This window comes from Triturus cristatus, chromosome 7, assembly GCF_964204655.1.
Source record: "Triturus cristatus chromosome 7, aTriCri1.1, whole genome shotgun sequence".
NCBI lineage: Eukaryota > Metazoa > Chordata > Amphibia > Caudata > Salamandridae > Triturus > Triturus cristatus.
Window position 1 is genome coordinate 1152158544 of NC_140590.1, and position 13287 is coordinate 1152171830.

Genomic DNA, 13287 nt, shown 5'->3' on the forward strand with positions numbered 1-13287 from the left:
TCCATGTAACTCTGGTCTTATTTTGAATTTACTTGTTTCTTTATTGGTTTATGTAACCAGGCAAACATTGTATTGTCCTGATGATGATCCCACATGTGTTGAGAATCAAAAGTCGACTTATTCACTCTGACCCATATGTATGCAGAATTGAGTCTTTGGTTCAGTAGTGTTGTTTTTGACTAAAGTGTGACTTTGCTCATATTCAATTTTTGTTGCCACAAGTGTGACTTTGCCTGTTTGTTCTTGGAATACTTGTCTAGGTGTGCCCCGTAAGGGTCAATACCCCTACTAATCAATATTATCTTTATAAAATAGACTATTTGTATTGATTGGATATTTTCTGGAAATCATTGTTTTTGCACCCAGAGCATCAGTTATTCTTATTTACCAACCAGGGACTTTTTTCCTTATAGCTTATACTACCCTTGATCACTAGATATCATTGGGTTTCCCTTGTTTGTTTGAAAAGTGTACCAACATTGTTTTGGTTGAACAATATAAATGAACTGTCTTCCAGAAGCAAATGTAAAACAAAGCAGTGAAACCACTCCAATAATTGGATAATAAATATTTTTGGCGAACGCTGTTGTAGAGAACTTGGTGGAGAGAATAATAAAAAGCGCAAAATTCTCCTGCATTGTATTGCATTATATAAGAATATGATTATAGAATGCAAAATCAATAAAAACAGCTTTGGAAAAAGGTAATTAGAATCCATTTAGTTTGCTGTGAAGTGCCTTTCATATTTTCGCATAACAGAATTTGACCAGCTATGTTTTTTTTAAATCTATTTTTCTACCCCATTTCTGATATGGAGTGCCATGTACATTTTGGAGAACTCAAGGTCTCCGTTTAATAAACTGTAGCTATTGGTGATCATTCCCCTTTCACAGACCTCTATACCATATGGGATTATCTCCTGTAACATTATTTAGTCTGTGGTTCTTTTCCTCCAGTAGATATTCATGTACTCACAGGGCTGAGGTGGTGTCGGTTACCTTCCAGTCCATGACTTGTAGGAAGTGATCTGCAGAACAGCCGTTTGGGAATCTGTTTTCTTTAAGCATTGTTTTTTTCCCCCCAAGCGTCTTGCTAAGCACAGCAGAAGGTCTTTTGTCACCTCGGAGTGCTTAAGGATAGAATCCTACAGGTAGATATGTAACCGGGACTATTGGGATACAGGTGCTGATTGCTGTGTCTATTTTGCTTAAGTAGGTGAGAGAATTGTGAAGCTTTAGCAGCAGTATTCACTCGAATTTTATTTGTCCACACAAATACAGATGTTGAGATCTCAATCACTTGGCCAGTGGCCATTCAAAAGGGATGAATTGCTGACTTGCATGCAGCAGGATAAGAGAAGTATACTGACGGGCAGAGTTGTCTCGTAGTCCGATGCAGAGCAGAAGATATGGCTTATTGATTCTTTCTTAAATGGGTGCTAGGTTGGCATTGTGGAATGTGGGGTGGAATTTGGGGACTGTAGAGCGTTCTCACCACTTCTGCTAGTGGAAGGACCATTTATTTTGAGGTTGCCAAGCTAATGTGCTTTGATTTTCAGCAGTATCTTATCTGGGTAGCCAGAAGTGTTCTGCTTAGTGAACAAAGCACAACATATTGCTATTTATGCTAATAGTCCTTTTGGCACAATATATAAAACATTGCACTCATCATTCGCTAAAAGCTCCTTAGAGTTATGCTGTGTTGCGTAGCATTTTGTTTTCTTAGCCACTGTGGGTTGTTTACCCACTCTCCTCCCACTATGAACATTGTTTGAATGGTCCAAGTGATCTATCGGAAAGTGATCTGTGGTCCACACTGGCATACATTGCCCACTCTTGTGCTTCTGTATTACTACTCCCCTTTCCTGTTGTGCCTCCATAGCCTTCCCAGGTCTCGTGATATAGGTCTTTGATATTTGCTATTTATGGGGAGCGTAGGACTGGAGTCTTTGGAAGCATATATGAGTGCTGGTGAAGCTGGAGCAGGATGGAGATGGTGTAGGAAGCCGTCTCTTTATATAGTGGACCAAAAGAGGTACAATGTGTGAAGAGTCTAGGCAAACCCCAATTGGCTGACAGAGGTACAAATAATATCCCAAATGCTCTCTTTTGTGGTAGTGTGGGCGAGCAGTTAAGCTCATCAAAGGCTAAGCATTTATCACGCACACACAGGCAGTAAGTGAGGCGCACACTCAAAGAAATCCGACACAATGTATAAAAATAAGACTTATATGAATTCAGACCCCGAGATCATGGGAATTGGGTTAGTACTTTTCCAGTTATAAATTTTTACAGGTTTCTAAAGTTTACATTGGGCCCTAATTATGATGCCGGATGAGTGTCTGACCGGCATTGTCAGATTGGTAACCAACAGACTAGTAGTCAGCTGTTTCATCTGACGTATTTGGATGCGACTGCCCATGAGCGGTCGTAAACCTCCATTTCTACATTACGGCTTGTGTGGCGGACTGAATAGTGCAGTTGCACAACCCTCATTAGAAACATTTGTGTTTTCAAAAATCCCTGCACCGTGTGGCAGGCACCATGCGGTGCCTGCCACATGGTGCAAGGATGTTTAAGGGGGGGGCATTTTAGGTTACCCCCAGGCCCCATAACGGAGGGTCAGGGGAGAAGGGGGGCCATGCTAGAGGCCCCCAAAATCACTTTCTACCTGCCTTTTAATGGCGGGTTGATCGCCATGAAAGGGCAGGCGGAAAGCGAAATTGTAATCCCAATGGCGGAGCAGAGGCTGGCTCCGCTGTCATTTTGGGATTACAATTCCTCCCATCGGAAGCGAAGTTGAATTCCCCAGCGAGTTTCCATCCGACCGCCAGTATCCTAATTCGGAGGTAGAGTAGAAACCTATGTTGGGCGGATAGCCTCAGGCGCGCTGTCTGACTTTCCTCTTGACATCATAATAAGGGCCTTAGTGTGATTTCGGGAGCGGTCATGTTTTTCTATGAGGGTAAAAGGTATACTGCATTCAGGCAGTTATCAGCGACTTACGTGACCCTTCTACTGGACTTAAAAGGAGTATGAGGCAAGGTCCAAAGCCACACCAGCAGGTCCCCTCAGGAGGCTCTGGGGCTTCTGGGTTCAGAGGTGTTTCAGCGTCTGGTGCCTCATTCACTTAAATGGGGGAACACTCTGGTCAGAAGGAGGCTGCAAGCTGGGAGGGGAGGGTCTGGAGTAACCCTTAGAGGTATGGGGTATGGTCCTTGAGATTTTCATGCACTTGGGGACACCTTCTCCTCGGGCTGTGGGGTTCGGATGCAGTAGTGACTTTAGGTGTCTGGTTCGTGTTGCAGGAGATACTCATGGTTGAGGGGACCTTCACTAAGAGGCTACAGGTAGCAACTGGGAGTCTACTCTAGGCAAACCAAGGGGTGTCCTCAGCCTTTGAGGGTCTTGAGACCACTTTGGTCACCTCCCTCAGACTCTGGCTGTGGGGAGCAAGTGCAGAGGCTCTTTTGAGGTGTGTGGTGATGGCAGTCGAAGGCTGTCTTTTGTCTTCATTCTGCAGAAGAGGGGCAAAGAACAGCTGGGCTACTCTCAATATGGGTCTCCCTGTCCCCAAGTCCCTCAACGTGCAGTTCTGTCTTCCATGACATTGGTATCCAGACTGGACTCTACAAGCCTTGATTGCTGCAAGGGCTCGGTACCCCAGGTATTGGTACTGTGCAGCTCTGTTCGGTACTGGCGTCCCCAAACTTGGAAGGAGGACAGATCGGACCGGTGGGAGCATGGCAGCCTCTTCCTTGGTGGCTGCAGCGTTGGTAGTCCCTGTAAGCAGCTGGACGGTGAACCGGACCTTGCTTCTTTAAAGCCTGCGTCTGCAGTGGCGTTGCTCCTCTTCTCCAAGGTAGTTCTCTGGCGATTTGCGAAGCACTGGCAGCCCACTGGGTTTCTTGGAGTCTGGACAGCAGCAGGATGATTTGGTTTCTCAATGAGGGTCGAGTGCAACAGGCAGGGTTGGCGCAAAGTTAGTCGTTTCTCCTCTGTTCTCGGGTCAACAATCTTATTGGTCTACTCCTTTGTGTCCGTGGAATCTGAGGTCTTGGCATTAGGAGTGCCTCCTAAATGGTGTATTTAGGAGGGTTACAGGGAGTGTCTGGTAGTAGCAGATAGCTAACTTTAGGGCGACTACACCCTCTATACGATCACTTCCTGTGGAAAGTTTGCATAACCCTAACCCATAGGACCTTATTCCACCAAAATCCAAGATGGTGGAATATTCCAAGTCGTGTGCACTTCGGGTAGCTCACCTTATGGGTTGTTCTAGCCGGAGGGTGAATCCACCTCCTCACTATCAAATTTTTCTGCCTGTCCTGATGCCAAATCGTCCTTGGGCAGAGGGTGGCATGTCCCCTGTCTGGGTGAAGCCACGGTTATATATCACATGTGGTGGAGGCTCCAGCACTCACGGACCCTCTTTAGAACCTATATCCTAAGTACTAGTTGTACCATTTACTAGGGACTTACAGGTGCTATAGGCCTGGTCAATTTGGGATCATTTGACCAGTTAAATGGTTTTGGGGTAAGGAAACTGGCATAGGGGACCTGATTAGCAGGAACCCAGTGCACCTCAGTCAAAGTTGCATCAAATACTAGGCAAAACGTGGGGGTCTACTGCCACAAAAACCCAGTTTACTGCAGATCGTGCTTTTCCTTCTTACTTTTGCAAAGGTACTTTTGGTCCTTTCTTGAACAAGGGGTGACATTCTGCAAGTCTGGACTAAGAGTAGGTGTACCAAAGTAAATGCATAGAGTGACCTGTACTGTTTGCATATAGGTTTTTCTGTATGTACAGTTCTCTTCCAGGGGATCCTCATCAATAGTCCTAAGCACTAGAATATTCCCGCCCATCCGCGGGACCCCGGAAACACAATCATATATGTGACAAATATATATGCTGCCTTTCATAACTAGAGCTGTATAATGCTGTAAGGACTCCCCTGTATATCATAAACCATACATTAAAAACCAGGGAAAACAGCAAAGCATGTTTGAAAACTGTTTTAATACTTAGCACAATCTCTCAGATAGGACTGAAAGCATTGACAGCTCCCAGGCTGCATTGCAGAAAAACATAGCCTAGAAAGGCTGAAAAGCTAACTCATAGCAACATAGAAATAAACTGGCACCGTGCCTTTAAGGCAGCCATGATCCCTAGCTTCCCATCATGCCTCAGGGGTGACAGGTCAGTTCTTCTTTCCGGCTCCTTCAGACAGGGGACCCTGGTTACACAGCTCCAATTCTTTCTAATTTTAGTCAGAAATAATCTTCAGTTTTCTGGAAAAATGTATCTATCTTAGTTTTTCAACTTGATAGTCCTCCGCCGTCGTCAACCCGGCGACGATCGGCGTCGAGGATCAGAAGCCCTCTGCCGTCGTCAACACGGCGAAGATCGGCGTCTAGCATCGGAAGCCCTCCACCATCGTCAACCCAGCGACGATTGGCGTCGAGGATCAGAAGCCCTCCGCGGTCGTCAACCCGGGGACGTTTGGCGTCTAGGTACAGAAGCCCTTCGCCGTTGTCAACCCGACGACGATCGGCGTCGAGGCGCAGAAGTACTCCGACGTCTGCGAGGCGCAGAAGTACTCCGACGTCTGCGAGGCATTAAACGATGAACAGAGTAGAGGTCGAAATCGGTTCCAAAACATGGCTGAAAATCGACGTCGAGAAAGAGGTCAAGGTCGGCGTCGAAGGGCTCCGTCAGAGTAGGTCATACGCTAGACATCGAGGCCCACATCAGTGAGGTCTGGAGAAAGTTCGGTAGTTTTAGTGACCGAATCAGCCTCATGGCCCCCATCATCTTATTCCTCGAGATGCCCTTCAACGCATTCACCATCTGCTTCCCCAGAGCGACATTCGGGGAGGTCGCAATAAAGATCTTTCATTACAGAAGGGCTGTTCACTTATCTCCAAGATGGCTTCTTCCCATCCATCACTGGAGTAAGAATCCGGCAGCGGCATCCCGACGAGAGGAATACACCAGTCCGATCCACAGATCACCTCTGCAAAGAATGGTGCAAGAGGTGAATAGATCACCTTCAGCCAGACGTCAAGACCGTAATGGCAGATCGCAAGAGCGCAGACCTTCTGCTTCCCATGACAAAAGGAGGAGGTCTCCTACATGGTCTTCCTCCTCCACCCGCTCCTCTAAACGAGATTATTCACCCACCCTATCGGATAGCCCTCAATCAAGAGTGTCTCCGATAGATGATATAAATACGTACCATGAGGTGCTTCAGAGGGGGGCTCAGAAGCTGAACATTGAGATGTCGTCGACTCGGGTTGCAACAACTGTGATCTTTGAGACACTACATCAGAGATCTGCGTCTCGACTGTTGCTTCCTCTGGTTCCTGGGCTTCTGGAACCGGTGATGGACATTTTCCTAGCTCCCTCTACAATTCAAGCCGCACTGGCTAGAATTCAGAAGAAATACAAGCCGGCTGAAACGGACCCTGTATTCTTGAAATCAGATCCGCCTGCGGACTCTGTTGTCGCGGCGGCAAGAAAAAAGCATGCAGTGAGTGCAACTTCATTGGTCCTCCCTGGACAAAGAAAGTAGGTCCCAGGACTCTTGGGGACGGAAGATTTGCGGGTCTGCACCATCATCGCTAAAAGGGTCAAGCGCAGCAGCCTTATTAGGCCGCTAAGACAGAGCCTTATGGGACTCCTTGGACTGTTTCAAGGAAAAGCTGCCAAAGGAAGATAAAAGGATTTTGAGGAGGTTATCAAGGAAGGATCCCTTGTAGCCAACCAAGTGATTAGCACAGCAGCAGATGGCGCTACGCTGTCGGCGCATTCTTATGCGCATGGCATTTGCGCAAGGAGGTCTGCCTGGTTTAGACTAACCGCTATTAAGCCTGATGCACAACAGAGGATCCTTAACCTCCCTTTTTCTGGCTCCTCCCTGTTTGGCACCCATACCGATGAGGAGATGGCCAAGATGAAAGCCGAGTTAGACACACTCAAGGCGGTGAGATTAGACGACAAGAAAAAGAGTTCAAGCGGAGATACCGACCAAACCTGCGCAAGGGCTACCAATAGAGGGTTCAAACCCCTCAGTGGTCCCAAAACAAAAATCAAGGAAAGTCGCAGTTCCAAAGCCGTAAGTCAAACTGAGGTAGAGGTCATCAGCAGCAATCCTCTACCATGGCTAGATCAGCAGAGAAGCAATGAGCAAGAGCTTCCTCCTAGCGCCGTTGCCCACTCCAGTGGGAGGAAGTGTTTCACATCATCTGAGAGAGTTGTGCAGCATAACAAAAGATCGGTGGGTGCTCAGTATAATACGCAATGGATACGCACTACGTTTTCGTGTCTCCAAAGGACATTTGTCCGAAAAGATCTTGTCCTCACCAGCTAAAGTTACTTCGAAAGGAAGTGGTAACCCTTCTGTGAAAAAAGGCCATAGAAGAGGTTCCTCCTGCTCAGCGAGGGAAGGGAGTTTATTCCAGGTTCTTTCTTGTGCCAAAAAGATCAAGAGCACAAATTCAGACCTATCCTGGACCTTCGATCGCAGAACAAAGTCATCTTGAAGGAGAAGTTTTGCATGTTGGCGCTTCATCAAATATGTCCATATCTACAAACAGGAGATTGGATGTGTTCGATGGACCTCCAAGATGCGTACTTCCACATACCTATAGTTCCACGTCATCGCAAATACCTACGATTCGTGGTTGGCAGCAAACACTACCAGTTCAAGGTCTTGCCCTTCGGGCTGAAATCTGCCCCACAAGTTTTTACCAAGTGCATGGCGGTGGTGGCGGCGGCCCTACACAGAAAGGGTCTGTTAGTTTACCCTTACTTAGACGATTGGCTCCTGAAAAGGTCATCCCCTCAACAAGTAAGGAGCGATTTTCAAGTCTGAATCTACTCCGCAGGCTGGGTCGTCATGTAAACATGGAAAAATCGGTTCACCGGCCTACCCAGGCGATCCACCATTTGGGCTCCACTCTGGATACAAACATAGGAAGAGCGTTTCCTTCGGAGGAGAGACTTTCTTCAATGCAGCAGAAATGCAAGACTCTTCTCCGGGCAGCTCGTCCAACGATCCGGCAATGGCTGAGAATGAGACCTTTGCAACAAGACCTAGACAAGTGGGACCAAGCATCAGGTCACTGGGAAGACCGAATTGTTCTTTCACAAGCAGCAAAGTCGTCCATTCTTTGGTGGACTTGACCAAAGAACCTCTTGGTGGGAGTCCCCTTCCATCAACCAGTTCCAGCACAGTCCTTGTTAACAGATGCAGGGACGGTGGTCCATCAAGGAGCAGTCCTACCATATAAACATGTTGGAGCTGCGAGCAGTCCACCTTGCTCTAAAAGATTTTCAGCCTTTGATGAAATCTAACTCGATTCTGGTTCAAACAGACAACACGACCACCATGTATTACCTCAACAAACAGGGTGGTACACGCTCTTGCCCACTCTCCCTGCAAGCTCAAGCGATTTGGCACTGGCTTCTAGCCCGAGATCTCCATCACAGCAGTGCACCTTCCAGGTGATCAAAACGTGCAAGCAGACGCACTCAGTCGGCACTTCGAAGATCAGCCAGACTGGGTGCTAAACAACGAGGTGGTGGCGGCCATTTTTCACCAGTGGGGTCGACCTTCAATAGATCTGTTTGCAGACGACCAAAACAAAAAATACCACGCCTTCGCGTCCAGGTTCTACCGTCCAGGGACGAGGGGGAATGCGCTTTTGATGGACTGGTCCGGAACATTTGCTTACGCATTTCCTCCCCTGTTTCTAATCCCGAAGGTGGTGTCCAAACTCATCCGATCCGTCGTGACGATCTTGATAGCTCCGGACTGGCCTAGTCAGTGGTTGTACCCAGACCTGTTACAGTTGTCGGTGCGCCCCCACAAGAGACTACCTTACAGATCGGACCTGCTGACCGAGATGGCCGGGAAGAATGTCCATCCCAACCTTCCCTCACTGAACTTGGCAGCATGGCTCCTGAGGTCCTGCAATATACCGCAGGACTGTATGCACATCCTAAAAGAGGCAGAGACCTTCCACGAGGGCGTCCTACTCTTTTGTGGAAGAGATTCTACTTGTGGTGCACACGTAATCATTTTAATCCTACTACAGGGCAGTAGGTGGTAATTCTTCCTTACCTCCTTTACTTAGCCAAAGCAGGTTTGAAGTATTCCTCGATCAGGGTACACTTGGCGGCCATTACGGCCTACAGAAAGTCTCCTAACCAGCCTTCCTTTTTTCTACTACAGGTAGTTGAGGATTTCCTACAGGGGTTGAAGGTGTATCCCCCGGGTTCGGCCTCCTTCTCCTCCTTGGGAGTTGAACCTAGTCCTTTCTACATTGATGGGTCCTCCTTTTGAGCCCATCCAGAAGGCTACGTTGCAGCATTTGACATGGAAGACCGCTTTCCTAGTGGCGATCACATCAGCTCGCAGAGTAAGTGAGATCCAAGCGCTGTATGCCAAAGAGCCATATACTATTTTTCACCACAACAGAGTAGTGTTAAGGACTCGCCCTGCTTTTTTTGCCAAAAGTTGTATCTGATTTTCATGTTAACCAGTCAATCTCCCTACCATCTATTTTTCCCAATCCCGCTACTCCTGCGGAGAGGTCACTCCACTCCTTAGACCTTAAGAGTGCTCAAGTTCTATTTGGAGGGAACAAAGGGCATCAGGAAATCAGATCAATTTTTTTTTAAAATTATGGTTCCATGAGGACAGACTTTCCAGCTTCCAAAAGGTCCATTTCGAGATGGATAGTGTCCTGTATCAAATTGGCCTACCAGTTTGCAAATAAACCCCTATTGTTGTCGCCTAAAGCATACTCCACTAGGGGGAAAGCGGCTACAATAGCTTTCTTGCATGATGTTCCAATGACAGAGATTTGCAAGGCAGCAACCTGGAGATCGGTACACACTTTCACAAGGCATTATTGTCTTGAATCCGATTCCAGAGCGGATACTCAAGTAGGCCAAGCTTCCTTGAGGAATCTGTTCAGATAAGATATCTGGGTTTTCAAGTTTGGTTATCTGAGCCTGATTATTAATTACTTTTTCCTTTACCCGCAGGTGGAAGAGGTAAGGCTCGCTATTCTAGTCTAGTGCTTATGACTATTGATGAGGATTCCCTGGAAGAGAAGGATTAGTTATTTACCTGTAATCCTAGTTCCCTTCCAGGGGTATCCTCATCAAAGTCATAAGCAACCCTCCCACCTCCCCGGGCAAAGGAACCTTGTTTTTAAGAAATTGTCAACTCTTTGTGTCATGGCTTTTTAGTCACCGCAAAGAACTGATCTAACTGTCACCCCTGAGGCATGATGGGAATCTAGGGGTCATGGCAGCCTTAAAGGCACGGTGCCAGTTTATTTCTATGTTGCTATGAGTTAGCTTTTCAGCCTTTCTAGGCTATGTTTTTCTGCAATGCAGCCTGGGAGCTGTCCATGCTTTCAGTCCTATCTGAGAGTGTGCGCTAAGTGCTAAGCATTAAAACAGTTTTCAAACATGCCTTGCTGTTTTTCCCTGGTTTTTAATGTATGATTTATGTTATACAGTGGAGTCCTTACAGCATTATTCAGCTCTAGTTATGAAAGGCTGCATTTGCTTTTTTTTATTTGATCTATTTATATGTATGTGTATGTATATATGTGTAGGTATGTGTGTGTGTATGTGTATATAGGTGTGTGTGTGTGTGTATATGTATATATATATATATATATATATATATGTATGTATAGAGGTACATATATGTTTGTCACATATATGATTGTGTTTCCGGGGTCCCGCGCATGGGCGGGAATATTCTAGTGCATATGACTTTGATGAGGATACCCCTGGAAGAGAACTAGGATTACAGGTAAGTAACTAATCCTTGCTCACCCGGGCATACCATTCTCACACTTGTGCTTCTATGTTCCTACTCCCCTTTCCTGTGGTGCCTCCATTGCTGTCAAAATTCTGTTGAAATACAGGAGAGCTGGTGGAGATTGTATTTTTCCTCCTTACATTTGTAAATGTCATTTGGTTCCTTCTTGAACCAGAAGTGGTGTTCTGTTTGCATTGACTCTTGCACACCTACTCTTAGTCTAGGCTAAGAGTAACATGTACTGTTTTCTTAGTGTTTTCTGAATATATAGTTTACTTTACTCCAATGATGTACTAATTCTTTTTACTTTTGATTTTCTCTATTCCTGTTTCAATGGTTCATCCATGTTTCTATTTCTCTCCAGTAACAGTTGTCTTGTTCTTTGCAGGTTTCCCCCTGGGGTTGTTGGAGTCGCACCACCTGGACTGCCAGCAACTGCTGTGGATGGGATGGTTGCTGCTTCTCACCCTTTGCCTCATGGAATGCCCTCTCTTTCTCACACCCCATCCCCCGGACAAACCAACAAACCTGACCCAGACAGAGAGCCATCCGACCAATAGCATTGTCCTTCCTTCCTTCCTTTCTTTTCCCACCTCCCCATCGTTTCCTCGGATAGAGGCCAGGATCCTGGATTTTTAGCAGCCCTCATCTTATCTGGTAGAAGAAACTAAGCAGAGACATGCCGGGACTGCTCCACTTTGAAATGTTGGACCACTTCTTCTGAGCAAGAGGAGAGCTATTATCCAGAACATTATACTTTGCAGATTGCCTTTCAACACATTTTTTTTAAACAAGTTTTGTTTTAAGCAGAGATTATCCTGACAGTTCCATTGGCCTGGAACTGGCTTTTGGCAATGAATCTGGGCCAGTCTATTGATTATCCTTGTGCTGGTGCAGGACAACGTGAAAAGCTGCAGCACTCTTTTTTTATTTTTATTTTTCTCCCCCCATCCCCTTTTCTATAGCTCTATGCAGCTTGGCAGTAAGATCATGAGCTGCAGAGGTGAATGTAGACCCAAACATGTGTGAGCTTACTGCTTTATAGTGAAAGAGTGTAGTTCCCACTGGCACCCCGTGACTTGCCCCAGGTAGTCTTGTGTGTGCCCTTGCTCAGGAAGGTAGGTGTATGTTTACATGAGGTAGACATATGTAAGCTCAGGTATTGAGTAGGCATGCATACAGGCAAGGTCAGGGGTGTTTTTGGGTGAAATTTCTGACGGCTATAAGTGTTACATACCATTGGGCATATACAGGTCAGCGAGTGTGGTAGTTGGGGAGTGGGCGTGTTTGACCTCTTATTGCGATGTGTGAGTGACAGTCTTTGTGCTTACAAATGGTAGTGAGAGCAACTTCTGTACTGTTTGTAAATTATTACAAATGGAAGTCTGCCCCCCCTTCCCCGATGCTGTGCTGATTGAGGATTCTGTCATCAGCTCTTCAAGACACTTGGCTCAATTTTCGAAGTGCTCAGTAAAGTTCAAGTTGTCCTGTGCTGGAGTCAGGGCTGGCACTTCCACACTCAGAATCTGCCAGCGAAGTTGCAGCTTTTTGTAACTCTTGGACATTTTCCATTTGATGGAGCAAATTCCTGGCTGTTGACGCACCACTGGAAGTGACTTCCTGCCATTCCAAAACCAAGATGGCTGCTGTTTCCCTCATTTTTCTCAGTGGGCCTCTGCCTGATAATGATGCATCATAGAAAACAAACAGATTCAACCCTTATTTTTGTACAGATTTCTAGCTTGTGTCTTTGCTCTGCCATGGCGGACACATGCCCACCTCCTGTAGTGCGTGCCCAGACCTCTCCCGTGCAGTGTGTATCAAAGGTGGTTGCTGGATCATGTGATTTTTACCTACAATCTTCATCAGTATTTTCTTTCGATGGAGTAAAAAATATTTTAGAAACCAGTGGCTCCTAAGTGTTTGTTTTGAAAGGTAACCTCGTTCACCTGGATTTTATCACATGTATGGTGAGTGTGTCCCCCCCTTCCTTGAGAACATTGCTTGGAGTTGCACTTACTACTTGTGACAATACTCTTATTGGAGTGACTGCAAGGACTCTAGTTTTGCTGACTGGTTAATAGCCTCCTTTAAGTAAGCTGTTAAGGAGACTGCTGGTGCAGAGGGCCTTTTTTAGGTATTGTCTGCCAACCGAACATGCGCTGCATAGGCAATTGTTGACCATAAGGGGCTTGGAGCCTACCCACTGCTTACCATTTGTTCTCTTCATTGTCACTCTTTGCTGCCTCTAGCTTCACTACTTCTTTTGTTTGGCTCATGGAAGAGGAAGTGAAATGAGCAAATGAATCTAGTACAGATTGATTTAGCTTGATTAGTGTCTTTTCAGCTTTCCAGCCACTGTTCGCACTGTGATTTAGAAACTTTCCTGTTCCCTCCTTCACCCCTTAACCTTCCGTTACCCGTATTGCCCACCACCA

General features: G+C 46.3%; 1 protein-coding gene across 11 annotated transcripts in view; it reads left to right on the forward strand.

Annotated features, from left to right (window-relative positions):
- The window catches only part of LOC146811304 (C-terminal-binding protein 2), a 102081-nt gene extending 89327 nt beyond the window's left edge, over positions 1–12754 (forward strand). For all 11 annotated transcript variants that reach the window (XM_085618396.1, XM_085618397.1, XM_085618402.1 and 8 more), the window contains one exon: positions 11238–12754. In XM_085618396.1, the coding sequence (XP_085474522.1) occupies positions 11238–11409 (172 nt within the window). In that variant the 3' untranslated portion in view covers positions 11410–12754. The remainder of the gene's footprint in view (positions 1–11237) is intronic.
- Positions 12755–13287: the final 533 nt, after the last annotated feature.